At 37.3% G+C, this 19,823-nt stretch overlaps 1 protein-coding gene across 5 annotated transcripts in view; it reads right to left on the reverse strand.

Annotated features, from left to right (window-relative positions):
* Positions 1-19,823, reverse strand: part of RPS6KA5 (ribosomal protein S6 kinase A5) — a 199,183-nt gene that overhangs the window by 58,872 nt on the left and 120,488 nt on the right. For all 5 annotated transcript variants that reach the window (XM_054447530.2, XM_054447531.2, XM_054447534.2 and 2 more), the window contains one exon: positions 17,047-17,154. In XM_054447530.2, the coding sequence (XP_054303505.1) occupies positions 17,047-17,154 (108 nt within the window). The remainder of the gene's footprint in view (positions 1-17,046; positions 17,155-19,823) is intronic.

A 19,823-nucleotide genomic window follows, 5' to 3' on the forward strand; every position in this document is an offset into this window, starting at 1 on the left:
ATACAGCTAAAGAAAGACAGTAAATTAGAGGATACTTTCGCAACATTCTGGATAATTTTCTCAAGACTTAGTAAAATTGCTGAGCATGGTGGCTCACACCTGTAATCCCAGCACTCTGGGAGGCTAAGGTGAGCAGATCACTTGAGGTCAGGAGTTCGAGAACAGCCTGGCCAACATAGCTCAAACCCTGTCTCTACTAAAAATGCATGGTGGCACATGCCTGTAGTCCCAGCTACTCCGGAGGCTGAGGCAGGAGAACTGCTTGAACCTGGGAGGTGGAGGTTGCAGTGAGCAGAGATCACACCATTAAACTCCAACGTGGGCCACAGAGTGAGACTCTGTCTCAAAAAAAAAAAAAAAGAAAAAAAAAGAAAAGCCTTAGTAAATTTGAGAAAATTATCCAGAATGTTGCAAAAGTCCTAAGCAGATTAAATAAAAATATATTCCTGAGTGGCCACATTCTATTTCTTCACTTGAGAGGTGGTTACAAGGGTGCTGTCTTATAATAATTCACTGCGCCATACATTTATTTTGTTTTTGAATCTGTTTTACTTTACAATAAAAAGAGAGACATATATATGTATGTGTATATATATATGTAAGTGTGTGTATGTGTGTGTGTATATATATACCTATATATCTATATATGTATATCTCACAGGTCCATTCCTAGATCTATTTATACCCAGCAGCTATCAGTTAATACGCAGGGCAAAATAAAGCATTTTAAGACAAAGACAGAATTTATTAATCATTGATCCTTGCTAAAAAGATATCTAAAGTATGTATTTCAGAAATTAATAAATTGAACTTGAAAGAAAAAACTCAGATGCAAGAAGCAAGAATAAGCAGAGAAAACAAATGTGTAAGTAAATATAAACAAGCATTGAATTTATAAAATAAAAGTAGTAACTGCACAGTAATGATTAATTTCTGGAAATTTAGCAGGTAGGACTAAAATACTAAATAATAATAACTGAAGTTGAAGATTCTAATGCTCTTGTAGTGGTCATGATCGTCTGAGAGATAATGGATAATTTCAGACTCTGTTAAGTCAGAGCACAAGTTTAAAATCAGGGTAATATTACAGAAATGCCTTGTGTATAAAAATAAATAAGTAAATAAAATCAGGGTAATAACTACTAAAAGAACAGAAATAGCATATATATAACTTCTAGACCATTAGGCGGACATGAAATAAAAAGATCTTAATCATTTAAATAGAAGACAGGAAAAAGGGAAAACAGAAGCAAAGAAAAACACAAGGCAAGATAAGAGAAATAAATAAAAGTATATCAGTAATCATAATATACAGGTATCATAACTCACCAGTTAAAAGACAGAAACTCTCGATCAAAAAATAAAATCCAGTTATATGTTATTTATAAAAGGCACACCTAAAACATAATGACAAAGAAAGATTGAAAGTAAAGAGATGAAAAAAGTTGTATCAGATAGCACTAACCAACAGAAAGCTGGAGTATCTTTATTAATAGGAGGAGAAATGAACTTTAAGGCAAAAGAATTATTAAAATTATGTACATTACAAAATAATAAAAGGAACATTTCACTAGGGAAATAACTCTATCCCAAGCTTGAATATCCTCAAAAATTTGTGAAAAGCCTTAAAAATATATAAAATAAAAATTGAGAGATCTTCAAGGAGAAATGGACAAATCCACAATCATCATGGGTATTTTAACATATGTTTCTTATAACTGACAGATCAAGAAGGAAAAATATTAGTAAAGATATTCAAGATTTGAATGATATTCATGAAAATATACAAAATCCTGTATCCATCAATTAGAGAATACACACATAGTCTTTCAGGCATATGTCTTTTTTTTTTCCTTTCTTTTTTTTTGGAGACAAGGTCTCATTCTGTCATCCAGGCTGGAGTGCAGTGGTATGATCACAGCTCACTGCAGTTTTGATCTCCCAGGCTCAAGTGATCCTCTTGCCTCAGCCTCCCAAGTAGCTGGGCTCTTGCTACCACACCTGGCTAATTTTTGTACCTGGCTAATTTTGTACATAGAGAGATGCAGTTTTGCTATGTTGTCCAGGCTGGTCTCAAGCTCCTGAGCTCAAGTGATCCACCCGCCTCAGACTCTTAAAGTGCTTGGATACAGGTATGAGCCACCACTCAAAGAAAAAGTGACAATAAATATTACAGTAATAATAAAAATACTATATATAAGAACTTGTGGGATGCAGCTAGAGCTATTTTTAAAAATTCACAGTTTTATTTTAAAAAGATTAAATATTAGTGAGCTAGATGTCCAAATTAAAAGCTTAGAAAAAGAATATGAAAGAAGCTTATAGAAAGTAAAATGCACAAAATAATAAACCTCATCAAAGACAGAGAAAAAAAAATGGAAGGCTTGACAAAAGCTCTTTCTTACAAAAGACTAATAAAATGGACACTTCTAACAAAGGATCAAGAAAAGTAACAAATGAATAATATCAGTAATTTAAAATAAAACATTATTATAGTTACAGAGATTTTTAAAAGTAAGGAAATTCTGAAGAAACTGATGTCAAAGAATTTAAAAAGATAATACCATTTTCTATAAAAATGTAACATTCAAAAAGAAATAAAAACTCTAAATATACTTGTAAATATTTTAAAAATTAAAACAGTATTTGAAAAGCTACTTGTACTCATTTAAAATGAAAAAAAAAAAAAGGAAAAAAACACACTCTGGCAGATTTTAAAGTGAATCCACACAAACCTTTAGAGGAAATGTATCTTTATCTTACATAAACCATTCTAAATCCATTTCATGGTGCTAGGACAACCTTGACACTAAAATGTGACAAATGCAATTTTATACAGGAAAATTATAGGTCAACTTAGAAAATAAAATCCTAAGTAAAATATTAGCAAATAAAATCTAGCAATGTATAAAAAATATATATCATGGAAAGTTAAGTTTGTCCCAGGAATTGAAAGATGGTCTAACACTGAAAAAGAAAACAAAAATCTATTCATATAATTCACATCATTATGTGGTTAAAGAGAAAAACCATAAGAATTTCCTTACAACAATAGAGATACTAAAAATATAATTTACCTACCAAAAACCTACAGCAAATACCATACTAAATGACTAAAATACATGTTCTTTAATGTAAAAAATACATATACAGATAAAATTTGGTAGACAAAGCAATAAAACCAAGCCAAACCCAAACAAAATAACCATCCCCAAACACACAGAAACTAAAAGGTATGAGAAATGAAAAGAAACAAAGCCATTATTACTTACAAATAATGGTTCTGACTTTTTTCTTTTTAATGTAGTCATCTATACAAAAATCCAAGTCAATCTATAAATTTGTGCACCTAGTAAGAATTCAATGTTTTATGTATAAGGTCAACAGCATTCCTATGCTCTGGCAAGAAAAACACAAATATTCCAGTTTTTAAAGGTAATTCTTACAATTGAAACAAAAAGTGTAAATAGAAATAAGTCTAATAATATATGTATAAAATATTACAGATAATAGTACAAAATATTTTTGAAAGACATAAAAAACTAAATAAATGGGAAGATCTGAACATTCACTGATGCAAATTCATTGATTGGAAGGGTCAATATCCAAAAATCGCAGTTCCCTCCAAATTAATTTATATATTCGATTCCACAATTCATGTGGAGGAACACAAAAAGCCAAGAATAGAGAAGACAGTGAAGAGGGAGGACGAAGGTCAGGGGAAAGGAGAGGGAGGTAGGGTGAGGGTGAAGAGGAAAAAGACCTCACCTTTTCAGAATCAAGACTTACTATAAAGTGATAGGCTTTTTTTTTTCTTTTCTTTTTTGAGATAAAGTCTTGCTCTGTTGTCTAGGCTGGAGTGCAGCGGCATGATCGCAGCTCACTGCAACCTCAAATTCCTGGGTTCAAGTGAACCTCCTGCCTCAGCTTCCCAAGTAGCTGGGACTAAAGGGATGCACCAACACACTCAACTAATTTTTTTAATGTTTTGTAGAGATGAATTCTTGCTATACTGCCCAGGCTGGTCTTGAACTCCTGGCCTCAAGCGATCTTCCTGCCTCAGCTTCCCACAGTGCTGAGATTACAGGCGTGAGCCACCACACCTGGCCAGCCAGATGCTTTAAGATATTTTGGTTCTGATACAGAACGAGGCAAACAGACAAATGGAATTCAATGAAGAGCCTAAAAACAGACTCGTAAGTATGCTTGGGAACTTAGTTATATGACAGAAGTTGCATTTCAAATAAGCAGAGAAAAGATTAACTGACTAGTCAACAAATACTTAAAAGGTAATTGGGTTATCTGTATTAAAAATATAAAATATTTCCACCTGATTTTATACCCTAAATGTAAGACCTAAAACTGTAAAACTCCTAGAAGAAAATACATGGGAAAAGCTTCATGACATTGGATCTGGCAATGATTTCTTAGATATGACACCAAAAGCACAGGCAACAAAAGCAAAAATAGACAAATGGGACTATATCAAATTTAAAAACTTCTGAAAATCAAAGGAAACAAACAGAATGAAAGGCAACCTACAGAATGGGAGAAAATATTTGCAAATCATATATCTGATAAGGAGTTAATATCTAGAATATATAAAGACACCTAAAAACAACAAAACCCACAAATAACCTGATTTTAAAATGAGCAAAGGACTCTAACAGACATTTCTCCAAAGATAACATACAAATGGTTAACAGCATATGAAAAGATGCTCAACATCACTAATGATTAGAGATAAACGCGAATCAGAATTACAATGAGATTTCACCTTACACTCATTAGGATAGCCACTATAATAACAAAAACACCAACATAACAAGCGTGGCAAAGACACGGAGAACCTGGAACTTTTTAGCGCTGCTGGTGAGAATGTAAAATGGTGCAGCTGCTATGGAAAATGGTATAAATGCTCCTCAAAAAATTAAAAGTAGAATTACCATATGATCCAGCAATCCCCCTTGTGGGTATATATCCAAAAGAATTGAAGGCAGGCCTCTTGAAGAAATATTTGCACAACCACATTCACTGTATTATTCACAATAGCCAAGAGGTGGGAGCAACCCAAATGTCCATCAACAGATAAATGAATAAACAAAATGTGGCATATAAATACCATGGAATATTATTCAGCCTTAATAAAGAAGGAAATCTTGTCACATGCTACAGCATGAATGAACATTGAGAACTATGCTAAGTGAAATAGTCACAAAAATAAAATAAATACTGTACAACTCCACTGACATGGGATATCATAAGTAGTCAAACTCACAGAAATAGAAAGTAGAACGGTGGCTGCCGGGGATTAGGGGACGGGGGAAAAGGTATAGAGTTTCAATTTTACAAGGTGAAAAAGTGCTAGAGATCTGTTACACAACAAAATGAGTATTATTAAAGCTGCTGAACCATATATTTACAAACAGTTAAGATGGAAATTTTTGTTTTGTGTTTTTTAAACCACAATTAAAATATTTTTTAATTAAAAAAAAAAAGCCTTAAAAGAAAAGATTAGTACATTGGATATTAAAATGTTAAATGGCAAAAAAGATCATTAAACAAAATTAAAAACAAGTTAAAATTTTAGAAAAGAAATTTACAAAACATATAGTTATAAAGGGTTGGTATCTATAATACTTAACGAACTCCAACAAATCAATAACATCAGGGGAAAAAATGCAACACTGTGATAGAGAAAACATAGAAACAACCTAAATGTACCTCAGTAGGAGAAAATGTAGACTGGATAACTAACATAAAGGATTATTATATAACAGTTAAAATAAATGAAACATCCCATTTATCAACTTGGATAAATTTCAAGAATAGGTCAAATAAAAAACAATCTGCAATAGAATATATCATATATGTACATTTAAAAAACATGGTAATAGTATATATTGTTTATGGATATACACACATGAAGTAAGGGTACTAAAACACAATTAAATTTAATCCACCACATACTCTTTACCTGCACCAGTGCAGCTACACGTTGTTGGAGAAAACCATATAATCAGGTTGGCCAATTTTATTCATTCAATCATTCATTCATTCATTCATTCATTCGAGACAGGGTCTCATTCTGTCATCCAGGCTGGAGTGCAGTGGCATGATCTTGGCTCACTGCACCCTCCACCTCCCAGATTCAAGCAATCCTCCCAGCTCAGCCTCCCAAGTAGCTAGGAATACAGGCGTGTGCCACCATGCTCGGCTCATTTTTTAATTTTTTTATAGGAATGAGGTCTCACTGTTGCCCAGACTAGTCTCAAACTCCTGGGCTCAAGTGATCCTCCTACCTCGGCCTCCCAAAGTGCTGGGATTACAGGCATGAGCCCAGCCAATTTCACTTTAAATTCATGATCAGGAATCTCACATGGGTCTTAACAGTGCCCAGCAAACACATTCATTTCCCTAATCCATTCATTCTCCCACATTGTTAGTTGGTTATTTTATATCATCTCCTTTCTCCTAAAACCTCGATGTGTCCACTCCCTTCCTCATACTCAGTGAGAAAACAAGACCTTCTATAAGCTGCCAGTACACACCACTTAACCTCCACCCACATGTGTGCCTAGTAACTCAACTTTCAGTTTCTAAGCATGAACTGACCATGCTACTCGTTAAGCACTAGTAGCACGCTCATGCACAAACTCACTTGTGTGTCTGACGTTATCCTTCTCAAGGACAGTGTTCCAGCAATTTCCCACCTTATCTGCTGTATTATTATAGGAGATAGATATCTGGGTTTGGGTAGTAAATATCAGTGTATCTACCCCACTTCCTTTTGAGGACTATTCTAACTAGTGTATGACATCTGTAATTTCTCCCATCTTAGGGAAAAAAACCCTCTTTTCATCCTCACTTCATCCTCTGCTGTGCTCTTCACAGAATTTCACTATTCCTTTTAACAGAAAACCCCAAGTTGTCTACATATGTCGATGACAATAAGGCTACTGCTATTCTCTTTCCTAAGGTTAAAACTGAGCCAATCAATGCTCAATCTTCAGTCCCCATCTTATTTAACCTAGCAATAGCATTTGACACAGTTAATCATTTTCATCCTTGAAATATTTTTTCGCTTGTCTTCTGAGACAATCCATCTTGTTTTCCAAATTCCAAATTCATAGATCCAGACCAGACTTCTCTCCCAAATTCCAGACTCATATAGCCCACTGCTTAACATCTCTGCTGTGTGTCTAATAAATGTCTCAAACTTAACCTGTCCAGCTGAACTTCTCCTCTCGTAACCCCAGATAGCTCCCCATCAGCAGCCTACCCCATATTAGTTGATGGAAATTTCATCCCTCCAGCTGTTCTGGCCAAAAACCTTGGGGCCACACTAGATTTCTTCTGAATTCTCATACCCCACATCTAACTTATCAAAAAATTCCATTAGATCTAATGTCAAAATAGTCCTAAAATCTGCTACTCCATAGTCTAGGCCAGTTCCATCTCTTGCTGGGATTACTTCAACAGTTTTCTATCTTGTCCCACTACAGGGACAAGATGCCACACTTGTCCCACTACAGGGACAAGTTTCCACACTTGTCCCACTACAGGATTATCACAGTTATCAACCAGAATTATTCTTCCAAAATAGGAGATCGCTACTCTTCTACTCAAAACTCCCCAATGGCTCCCCATTTTGTGCAGGGAAGAAGCCATAGTCCTTACAATGATCTTCAATGCCCTGAGTGATCTGTACAATCCTTCTTCCATATGATCACCTCCACGTCCTTCTTTCCTACTACTGTAACTCTCACTCATTCTGTATGCCCACAATGGCCTCTAACCCTCATTCATTCCATAACCCCACCTTAAAGGGCCTTAATATTGGCTGATCCCTCTACCTAGAAATCTCCTTCCTGAGATATCTACATGGCTCACTCTCTCACTTCCTTCATGTCTCTACTGCACTATCACCTTGGTGAGGCCTTTCCTGACCACCTGATTTCAAAGTGTAGCCACTTCTCACCCTATTCCCTATTCCTGTTCCCTACTATACTTGTCTTCTTGCAACTTATTGCTATCTAACATACTACAGAAATACTTATTTGTTATTGTCTGCCTCCCCGTGTAAAGGAAGAATTTGTGTCCATTTTGCTCATTCATTGCAAGATCTCAACACTGAGATAGAACAGTGCCTGGATCACAGGAGACATTCAATGAATATTCACTGAATTAATAGAAAAAATTATATAATTTTCATAACTGAAAACGTGAAAAGTGGGCACATAAACTCAGTTATATTATTTTCTATTTTTATTGTGTTTTACAGCATAAAAATTTAAAGAGAAATTTGGAAAATATAAACATTTATTATTCACATTTATGCATTCTTATTATTCTAGGATATCTTTTGCCCTTATGGGCTTTAAAGTCCCTGATACTCAGCATAGTTCTGAATCATCTTTCTTTCTTTCTTAGAAAATAGATAAAAATAAACTGTGACTGCTAAATATAGTTATCAAGTAAATTTAAAAATACATATTTAACATTATTTGAACAAATGAAATATATACTTGGAACTTTCTATGAAAATAATCTCATTTCAAAAGTTGTCCTGGCTTGTTCTTTGTTGTTACTCACATTGAATCTACCTTAAAAAAAAATCGTATTATGAATAAACTTTACTAGAGCCAAACATTTCTGCCATAAGAATAATTATAAAGGGATCTGTGAAGCAGACAGCTGGCAGGCAATCCCTGTTTACCCCCCATCCTTTGGAGGGGAATCAAAGGTCTGCTCAGATATCTGGGGGAAAAAAATCTCACTAATGAATGGCTCAAGCTAATGTGTTAGCATCTGAATATTGTGTAATAGTGTTTTAGGAAAGGAAGAACTGGGGCAACAGGGTAACACTTTGGTTTCTAGGTCTCCTATTTTCCCAACACCTCCAACTCAATGTTTACCTTAAAATAACTAAGTTATCCTAGAGTCACTGATTTTGGCAAATGACTGATAGAGCTTATTATCAGAGACCTAATAGATTTTCAGGACACATGCAAATAAAAAAAAAATCATGACTACATGTCAGTACAAATCAATTAGGAAGGGAGACAGAGGTAACTAAAAAGCTGCTTTAGGGTTAGGTTATCTGATTCTCAATGCAAACACGCTCTTTATGGAACCCGACCCTTACCTACACATCTTGAGATACGTACATTATAACAGCAGAAACTTGAAAGTGGCACTATTAGCTAGACATTTATTAGAGAAAGATGTAATTTAAAACTACAAATAAGAAAATAAAGAGAATAATTTTAAATTCTCAATGGTGTATTTTAATTTTGCTCACAGTAATCTGAAATGTAAACAGTACTTCTCAGAAATAGAACGGATATAGTGCTTTATACTTTAAAAAGTACTTTCACAAGCATTAATTCATTGCGACTGTATGACAATTCTATAAATTCAGTATGATAAATATTATTCTACAGATGACGAAATTAAGACTCAGAGAGGTTAATGACTAAGTGACTTGCCTCATGTCCCAAAGCTAGGAAATAGAGAACCAGAAAAAGATCCCCCTAACTGAAATGCCTCTTACATTGTTCAAAGAATTAATCAATAAATAACATCATCTGAATTGAGCAAGGTTAGATTTTTCTACTTCTGGAAAGACAAAAACAGTCATAAATCCATAGGCTTTTCTCTTTAAGTACAGAAACTCTGTACTGTTCAGTCAACATATTATTTTTCTTGACTGAACCTTAAAGTTGTATTTATCTACCTGGGGATTCGTGTTAATGATCTGTTTTGAAAATTTTCAAACACTCACTGTTAAATTATAAAAACAGAATGTATATACCATATTTAAGCATAAACATGAATGTGTCCTTTTTGACATTTGCTTATAAATATGAACAGACACAATTTTGAAGCTATCATCACTTTACCAACACTTTTTTTAAAACTGTCTTTAAAGTTGTCAACATTAAAATCAAATATCCAATAACTACCAGATTCTCTGACTTGAAGTAAGAACTCAACAAATTTTGTAAAACTGTACTACCAAAAAAATTCTATGGAAGATATATATTAGCCTGAAAATTAGAAATGTTTTGTTATTTTCAGAATCTCAAGAGCTTGATCGAATTTTCTGGTTGAGTACAGAACAGTAAAAGTAGCAAATATTTATTATCATAAAATATTTTTAAAGTTTCTAAAATAAATTTACTTTAACCTGTATGTAATCTAGGCTGCAAACCATCATCTAGAAATAATTACATGGGCTGGGCATGGTGGCTCATGCCTATAATCCCAGCACTTTGGGAAAGCAAGGCAGGCGGATTATTTGAGATCAGTCCAAGACCAACCTGGGCAACATGGTGAAACCTAGTCTCTGCAAAAAATACAAAAATTAGCTGGGCATAGTGGCATGCGCCTGGAGTCCCAGCTACTTGGGAGTCTGAGGTGGGAGGATGGCTTGACCCCAGGAGGCAGAAGTTGCAGTGAGCCGAGATCTTGCTACCCTGGGCGACAGAACAAGACCCCATCTTAAAAAAGAACAATACAAAAACAAAAAACCCAGAAATAATTATATGAATATTTGACAAATATCTCTAGAATACAGGCTCAGGAGGGTAAGGAATTTGTTATGTTCATCATTATATTTCTACGGTTTAGTGCAATACCTGGCAATGGTAAGTACGCCAAGATTTTTTGAAATACTAAATTAATATATATACAGAGATAAGTATAATATCATGAGCAGAAACATCAAACATACATAAAAAGTAAATTCCTGAAGATTAAATATATTTCCCAGACCAAATGAGGCCAGAATTTATAATATAAAATTGTGATATACTGATAAAGAAGCAGATTTTGGTGGAAGATTACTTACGTTTTGAAAATTTTCAGTTTGAGGAATCTGTGAAAGAGTCAAGTGGAGATACAACATTCACATATTTGGGTCTTGAGCCCAGAAAAGAAGGTTAGCCAAGAGAAGGCTGGGAATGAGCAGCATGTAAGACGAGTACAGCATAAAAAAAGAAGAGTACCTAGGACTGAGCTGAGGGGAACCCTCAGGTAGAAGAGGAAGAGCCTACAAAAGGCAGTGAGAGAGAGAAGGAAAGTCAGGTGGGTGTTGTGTCACAGAGCCAAGCTGAGAGGTGATTTCTAGTTCAATACTATCAGGCAGTCAAATAAGGTAACTAAAAAGTATTAATATGCACATCAATGGTATCACTGGCAAGAACAGCCTCAGTAGATGGTGGCGGGGTAGGGGGGCAAAGAGGTACAAGCAGAACTGGAATTGATAAGGGAGTAAGGGACATGTGAGTAAGTAGAGACAAATACTGACAAAGAGAACAATGAGACAATAGCTAGGTAGGAATATGGTATTCTGAGATTTTTTTTGCTTTTTATTTATCAGTCCATTCATCTCCCCATTTTTAAAATTTTAAGACGGAAAGACTATGTCTGCTTAAACAGTGACAGAAATGGTCAAAGAGGAAGAGGTTAAAGAGAAGAGAAGGCAGGCAGAGTGTATCAGTCCATTCTCACACTGCTGATAAATACATATCCGAGACTGGGAAATTCACAAAACAAAGAGGTTTAATGGGCTCACAGTTCCACGTGGCTGGGGAGGTCTTGCAATCATTGTGGAAGGAAAGGAGGAGCAAGTCACATCTTACATGGATGGAAGGAGATAAAGAGAGAGAGAACTTGTGCAGGAAAACTCCCGTTTTTTTAAACTGTCAGATCACTTAAGACTTATTCATTATCATGGGAACAGCATGGGAAAAACTTGCCCCCATGATTCAATTACCTCCCACCAGGTCCCTCCCACAACATGTGGGAATTCAAGATGAGATTTGGGTGGGGACACAGCCAAACCATATCATTCCACCTCTGGCATGTACTCACATTTCAAAGCCAATCATGCCTTCCCATCAGTCCCCCAAAGTCTTAACTCATTTCAGCATTAACTCTAAAGTCCATAGTCCAAAGTCTCATCTGAGACAATGCAAGTCCCTTCCACCTACGAGCCTCTAAAATCAAAAGCAAGTTAGTTACTTCTTAAATACAACAGGAGTACAGGCATTGGTTAAATACAGCCACTCCAAACGGGAGAAATTGGCCAAAACAAAGGGGCTACAGGCCCCATGCAAGTCCAAAATCCAGCAGGGCAGTCAAACCTTAAAGCTCCAAAATGATCTCCTTTGACTCCATGTCTCACACCCAGGTCACGCTGATGCAAGAGGTAGGCTCCCATGGCCTTGGGCAGCTCCACCCCTGTGGCTTTGCAGGGTACAGTCCCCCTCCTGGCTGCTTTCACAGGCTGGCGTTGAGTGTCTGTGGCTTTTCCAGGTGCACAGTGCAAGCTGTTGGTGGATCTACCATTTTGAGGTTTAAAGGACAGTGGCCCTCTTCTCATAGCTCCACCAGGCAGTGCCCCAGTAGGAACTCTGTGTAGGGGATCCGACTTCACATTTCCCTTCTGCACTGCCCTAGCAGAGGTTCTCCATGAGGGCCCCATTCCTGCAGCAAACTTCTGCCTGGGCATCCAGGTGTTTCCACACATCCTTTGAAATCTAGCTGGAGGTTCCCAAACCTTACTTCTTGACTTCTGTGCACCCACAGGCTCACTATCAAATGGAAGCTGCCAAGGCTTGAGGCTTCCATCCTCTGAAGCAACAGCCTGAGCTGTACCTTGGCTCCTTTTAGTCATGGCTGTAGCAGCTGGGAAGCAGGGCACCAAGTCCCTAGACTGCACACAGCAGAGGGGCCCTGTGCCTGGCCCACAAAACCATTTTTTCCTCCTAAACCTCCAGGCCTATGATGGGAGGGGCTGCCACAAAGGTCTCTGGCATGCCCTGGAGCCATTTTCCCCCCTTGTTATAGTGATTAACATCCAGCTCCTTCTTACTTATGCAAATTTCTGCAGCTGGCTTGAATTTCTCCTCAGAAAACAGGATTTTCTTTTCTATTGCATTGTCAGGCTGCAAATTTTCCAAACTTTTATGCTGTTTCCCTCTTAAAACTGAAAACCTTTAATAGCACCCAAGTCATCTCTTAAATGCTTTGCTGCTTAGTAATTTCTTCTGCCAGATACCCTAAATCACCTCTCTCAAGTTCAAAGTTCCACAAATCTCTAGGGCAGGGGCAAAATGCCACCAGTCTCTTTGCTAAAACATTACAAGAGTTACCTTTGTTCCACTTCCCAACAAGTTCCTCATCTCCATCTGATATCACCTCAGGCTGGATTTCATTGTCCATATCATTATCAGCATTTTAGTCAAAGCCATTCAACAAGTCTCTAGGAAGGTCCAAACCTTCCCACATTTTCCTGTCTTCTTCTGAGCCCTCCAAACTGTTCCAACCTCTGCCTGTTACCCAGTTCCAAAGTTGCTTTCACATTTTCAGCAGCACCCCAATCGTGGTAACAATTTACTGTATTAGTCCGTTTTCATACTGCTGATAAAGATATATCCAAGACTAGGCAATTTACAAAAGAAAGAGGTTTAATGGACTTACAGTTCCATGTGGATGGGGGAGGTCTCACAATCATGGTGGAAGGCAAGAAGGAGCAAGTCATGTCTTACATGGATAGCAGGAGACAAAGAGAGAGAGAACTTGTTGCAGGGAAACTCCTGTTTTTAAAACCATTAGATCTCGTGAGACTTATTCACTATCACAAGAATAGCATGGGAAAAACCTGCCCCCATGATTCAGTTACCTCCCACCAGGTTCTTCCCACAACATGTGGGAATTCAAGATGAGATCTGGGTGGGGACACAGCCAAACCATACCATAAAGATACACATTTGACCTGGAAACCAAGGAGGCAGATTAGCGATGGAGCAGAAAGAAGCTTGTTCCAAAAAATATGGTATTTTGATATGAGTTGGGGATGACATGTGAAACCAAAACTGGGGCTGACATGTGAAACCAAAAAGGAATGCAAGCTAATCAAAATAGAAATGGTTTCATGGGAATATTTTTAAGGTAAGAAAGGGTCTAGATAGAGAAATTTCCTAAATAGGTGCTGGGTGGAATCAGAGGAGCAAAGAACCATTAGATCAAGTTTCAGAGGACTCAGCAAAGGAAAATTCCTACCTGAGCCCTGAGAGTTAAACCTGAAGCCAAGCATAATAGTGTGTCCTCTAGGGCTAAGAGGAAGAATGAGCAGACAATCTAAGGATCAAAGAGATATGCAACCCTTAAAGCTTAATAGTAATGTTAAACTATTAACATAACCTAGAGTGAGGCTGTATTCAGTAAATAAGGGCGCCTACTAATTACTCCTCTACTTCAGCTTCAACTCTCCTATTTCATTTTTGCACCCAGACCACTAAATGCTCAAAGATGATGGTATTTGACTGGATCTCCATCATCCCCTTGAAGGGTGGCTGTTGACACGACTAGCAGAAAACTCTCCTCTTGTGAAGAGTGACCTGGCTGATTCAGTCACACAGCATTTCTGACTAATGCTTATTACTGTATTAAGACCTAGCAACTCTGGTCAACCTTGATTTTTATTTGTTTTAGTTTTGAGTCCTAACATTTTGCTGTTCCCCAGGGCCAAAGTCTGTTTCTATCTATTGCCAAATGATCTGCCACACATACCTATAAACAGAGGAATTATTAAGTGATTCTTTTCATGAGTGTACTACCAGAACCTAGCCTACCATCTAGCACATGGGCCCCTAACCCCCAGGCCATGGACAAGTACTGGTCCGTGGCCTGTTAGGAACCGGGGCACACAGCAGGAGGTGAGCAGGAGACAAGCATTGCCACCTGAGCTCTGCCTTCTGTCAGATCAGTGGTGGCATCAGATTCTTCTAGGAGTGCCAACCCTATTGTGAAGTGTGCATGCAAGGGATCTAGGTTGCACATTCCTTATAAGAATCTATGATAAATGTAATGTGCTTGAATCATCCCAAAACCATACCCCCACCCTGGTCTTTGGGAAAACTGTCTCTCAGGAAACCAGTCCCTGGTGCCAAGAAAGTTGGGGACTGCTGATCTAGCACATAGAAGGCCCTCAACAAATATCAATGGAATGAGCAAATAAAAGTGATCATCAAATCTCTCTATGCAGGGGGAGCTTTACACATTTACAAACCAAGGACCCCTTTGGCAGTCTGTTGAAGCCTGTGGACCCCTTCTCAAAATAATATTTTAAAATAGATAGCATTATAGAGGAAATTAATTATAGTGAAATACAGTTACGAAACTATTTTTTTTAAATGTGACATCATCACAAACATGCTTCTGTGGCACCAGGTGGGCTTGCCAAGCCCCAGGCTTCTCTGTAGAGAGATTTGGCTGGGCCAGTTCAGTGGCAAAATTACTGACAACATCTATAGAGATTTTGTTCTCGGTTTCTCAGAGAAAACTCCTCCAAACTCCTGCCTGGGAAGCCACTGTGCTCAGTGAAATGGTAGAAAGCCGCCGAAGGAGTCTGCACAGTTCTGTGTGTCCATTTTCACCATACCTGCCATTTTCTGTATGGTATCCTCATCCTTAGCTGTGCCCATTGTCCCTGAATGCACAGACTTTTCAGTCTTCCTTTAGGGTGAGGAAGGCACAGCTGCCTATGTGAACAGGGGCAGAGATAGGATCTGGGGGTTACCCGTTTCTTACACAGACTTTCAATCAATCCTCCTGGGTCCTGCATCAACTGCATTCCTACTTCGAGGGATACCTGCTGCCTCCAGTTATTGAAACTTTTTAGGGGATCAGAAGTACAGAGAGCCTGCTTTTAGGCTTCCCATGTTACTGTCATCCATCTTCTAAAATGTAGTTGCTATTTTCTCTTTTCCCTTTTGAGTGCATGTCTATCTTATCCCTTTCCTTTTATCCTTGTGGGATTTATTAAGGAGGCAATGGTAAACAGATTTAATCTGCTACAATTTGCTGAAGTCACCACTAAAATTTTTACAAAGGCATAAAAAGTTTTAAAAATCAAATTTAGAAGTAAACTCAAAATTCATCTATTTTATAACTATATTTGTATCAAAGATGATCAATTTACTGTAATAACTTCAGCTTCATGAAGGCAGAGATCATTTCCACTTTATTATTGTATTGTCCAGTACCCAGCATAGTAGAGGTGATCAATAAATATTTATTTTATAAGTAAACTGAACGAATATAGATGTGATTAAAAATTTAGGATCTTTAATTTTTATAATTTCAGCACTTATCTCACTCACCTAGGATTGCTTTAGCAATATTCCAAAAAGCAATCAGAAATAGATTTACCTAATTTGGAATCCAAGAATGATGTATTTTATAACAACAAAGTCTTTCACTACAAAAATTTTACTATGATTTCATATTCTATACCAACAATTTCCTAGATAGAAATGAAACTGACATTCAAATTTACTTAGTTATCTTGAATAACTAGTAGTGCAGAAATAAATGTAACTTCTATTACAACCATTACATAAACAGTATTTAATTACAACTAATAGATGTACAATTTTAAGTGTCATTAAATGCATTTGTAATATTAAACAAATTCTAATTAATACTGAAAATTAAAGTCCTCCAAATGTAAAATCTGCACATTAGCCACCATATTTTAATTCATGTTGAGCAAAAACAAGCAATATTATTTAAAAATTGGGTCTAGTAGATCTCTGTCATTTTTGTCAAGCGAATTCAAAGGGCCTTCATAGCATGTCCTACTTTGTTATCACAATGTAAACTGTATGTACTTTGCTTTATGATTCTTTATTGGCCACTATCAAAGCCAAAATTCTCCTGAACGGCCAAAAGAGTTATTTAATTTTTCAGTTATATTTTATATATTTTATGGGGAAAGTTAAATGCATAGTGTCTTTTTTCTTTTTTAAATAAATAGGAATTCTGATATACCCATCAAGGTTTACCGCAATTTTAACAGGACAGCTCCATACTAATTTTAAACTAAAAATCTCTACATTTCCCATGGACAAACCTGCACAAAAGTTCAGAATTCATAGGGCAGTTTTCTGCTAAATGTTTATTCTACAGCTAAGTTTTCACCCTTGTTTACATTCTGTTATTACTAACTTCAAATTAAAATATCATACTCACTTCATCAGCCACAAACTCCTTACTCAGACCAAAATCTGTCAGCATCACATGGCCATTAGAATCAAGTAGAATATTCTCAAGCTTAATATCACGATATATAATCCCCAACTGCAAAAACAAAGAAATATAAATTTTAAAATAATTTACAAAAAAATGAATTAGGGCAGTCTTTCTTGTCTACATTTTTTTTTTTTTTTTAAGGCATTCCCCTCCTCAGGATCCTGTAATGGCTCTTGGTGATTGGTCAGGGCACATGGAAATTCTTTTATCTGCTGCGTTCCCTGGACCTCTCCAACCATGTCTTTGTTCTCCTTGTGCACAGGGTCTACCTTGTTGGGTCAGCTTCTTTAAGGCCTCCCTCTTGACTCGTGCTTCTTCATGTCTCTATTCTTCCTAGTTCACTCTCACTCTAGATGACTTTCAGGTGCCTTTGTAGCCAGTTCTTGTCCATCACTTCCTAATGGCTTCAGAAGACTTTCCTGACTAACCAGATCCCCTGTCATTTCCTTGTTTTTCATCCTACAACACCTATGTTTACATTGTACGTATCTATACATGACTGATATTTTCTAGCTATTTCCTATTTGTCTTTATATACCTATACTCTAACTCTGTTTTTCACTTTTTATGTATTTATAGGTATTTGTGCAGCACACCATGTATAAAATAGGAAATTCATAAAGAATTGTTGATTAACAGGCTCTTGAACATAAAGATTGAAGATCACAGGTTAATTTTACTCAAACTTTAGTTGTTTTCTGTTGTTGTTGTTTTTGTTTTTTTGAGATAGGGTCTCACTCTGTCACTCAGGCTGGAGTGCAGTGGCGTCGTCCTAGCTCACTGCAACTTCAAACTTCTGGGCTAAAGCCATCCTCCCACTTCAGCCTCCAGAGTAGCTGGGATTACAGGTGTGAGCCACTGCACTAGGCTCAAACTTTAATTCTAAATAAGCAAAGAAAATCAATTAAGTAACATTTATAGATCCCAATGTTTTACTTTGCATTTATAAAACTTACTTTTTTGTAAGTTCTACAGCAAAACACTTCAGCTATATAACAAATAAATCTATCCAACTCATATAAGAGGTGCTTGATCTGCTGAATTCTGTTTCATGTTTTCAGTTATGTCAGCCTGAATTAAATGTTTCTAAACTTAGAAATATTGTTTTCCTCAATGCTAAGAATATGAGAAAGTTCTTAATAATCTCTTAAAATGGAAATCAAAATTGCATACAGAAAAACACTAGGGGCCAGGCACAGTGGCTCATGCCTGTAACCCTGGTACTTTGGAAGGCTGAGGCAGGAGGGTCACTTGAATCCAGGAGTTTAAGACCAGTCTGGGCAACACAGTGAGACCCATCTCTACAAAAAATTTTAAAAATTAGCTGGGCCAGGAATGGTGGCTTACGCCTGTAATCCCAACATTTTGGGAGGCCGAGGTGGGCAGATCACCTGAGGTCGAGAGTTCAAGACCAGCCTGACCAACATGGAGAAACCCCAACTCTACTAAAAATACAAAGTTAGCCAGGCGTGGTGGCGCATGCCTGTAATCCCAGCTACTTGTGAGGCTGAGGCAGGAGAATCACTTGAACCCGGGAGGTGGAGGTTATGGTGAGGTGAGATCGTGCCACTGCACTTCAGCCTGGGCAAAAAGAGCAAAACTCCATCTCAAAAAAAAAAAAAATTAGCTGGGTGTGGTGGCACACATGTAGTCCTAGAGCTACTTGGGAAGCTGAGGCAGGAGGATCACTTGAGCTCAGGGTGTTTGAGGCCACAGCGACCTATGATAGCATTCCAGCCTGGGCAACAGAGCGAGACCCTATGTCTATTTTTAGACCCTATGTCTCTATTTTTTTTTTTTTAAAGAACAGAACAAAAAAGGGACAAGTGTGGGTGGCCCATGCCTGTAATTCCAGCAGTTTGGGAAGCCAAGATGGGAGGATCACTTGAGCTCAGGAGTTTGAAACTAGCCTGGGCAACATGGCAAAACCCTGTCTCTACAAAAAATACAAAAATTAGCCAGGTGTGGTGGCGCATGCCTGTTGTTCCAGCTACTCAGGAGGCTGAGGTAGGAGGATCACCTCAGCCAAGCAGGTTGAGGCTGCAGTGAGCTGTGATCGTGCCACTGCACTCCAGCCTGGGCAACAGAGTAAGACCCTGTATCAACACAACACAACACAACAAAACACAAAAGTACTAGGCAATTTTCCTTTAAGAGCCCCAGTGTTCTACAAGACAGACAGGAAGGAAAATGTCTAGAGCTTATACTGAACAGACATTGACTTGGAGAATTATATGCATCTAACAACCAGGAGATGCTTTTTCCTAAAAAACAACCTCTTTGGAAAAGATTTTAGAAACAAATAATTTACTATCTGTGTCACCTCATCACTTGCAAGTAAACATCCATTTCTGCCTCTTCCTGTGAAACCCAATGTTAGTAGCTTTATCAAGATTAACATTGCTGGCTTTGCGTTATATTTATCTGTATCTTTTTAGGGTAGTAAGATTAAGAGAAGGTTAACCGAGATTTCATTTGCTATATTATTCTCATTCCATATCAATTACAGTTATATCCAATATTCATTGTTTTATTTACTTCTGTGTTTGACAATGAGCAAGTTTTACATAAATTAAAAACTGGATTTTTGGACAAGCACAGTGGCTCATGCCTGTAATTTGGGAGGCTGAGGCGGGCAGATTGCTTGAGTCTAGTTCAACACCAACCGAGGCAATATGGCAAAACCTCATCTCTATAAAAAATACAAAAATTAGCCG

The sequence above is a fragment of the Pongo pygmaeus genome, chromosome 15, assembly GCF_028885625.2.
Source record: "Pongo pygmaeus isolate AG05252 chromosome 15, NHGRI_mPonPyg2-v2.0_pri, whole genome shotgun sequence".
NCBI classification, from domain to species: Eukaryota; Metazoa; Chordata; class Mammalia; order Primates; family Hominidae; genus Pongo; species Pongo pygmaeus.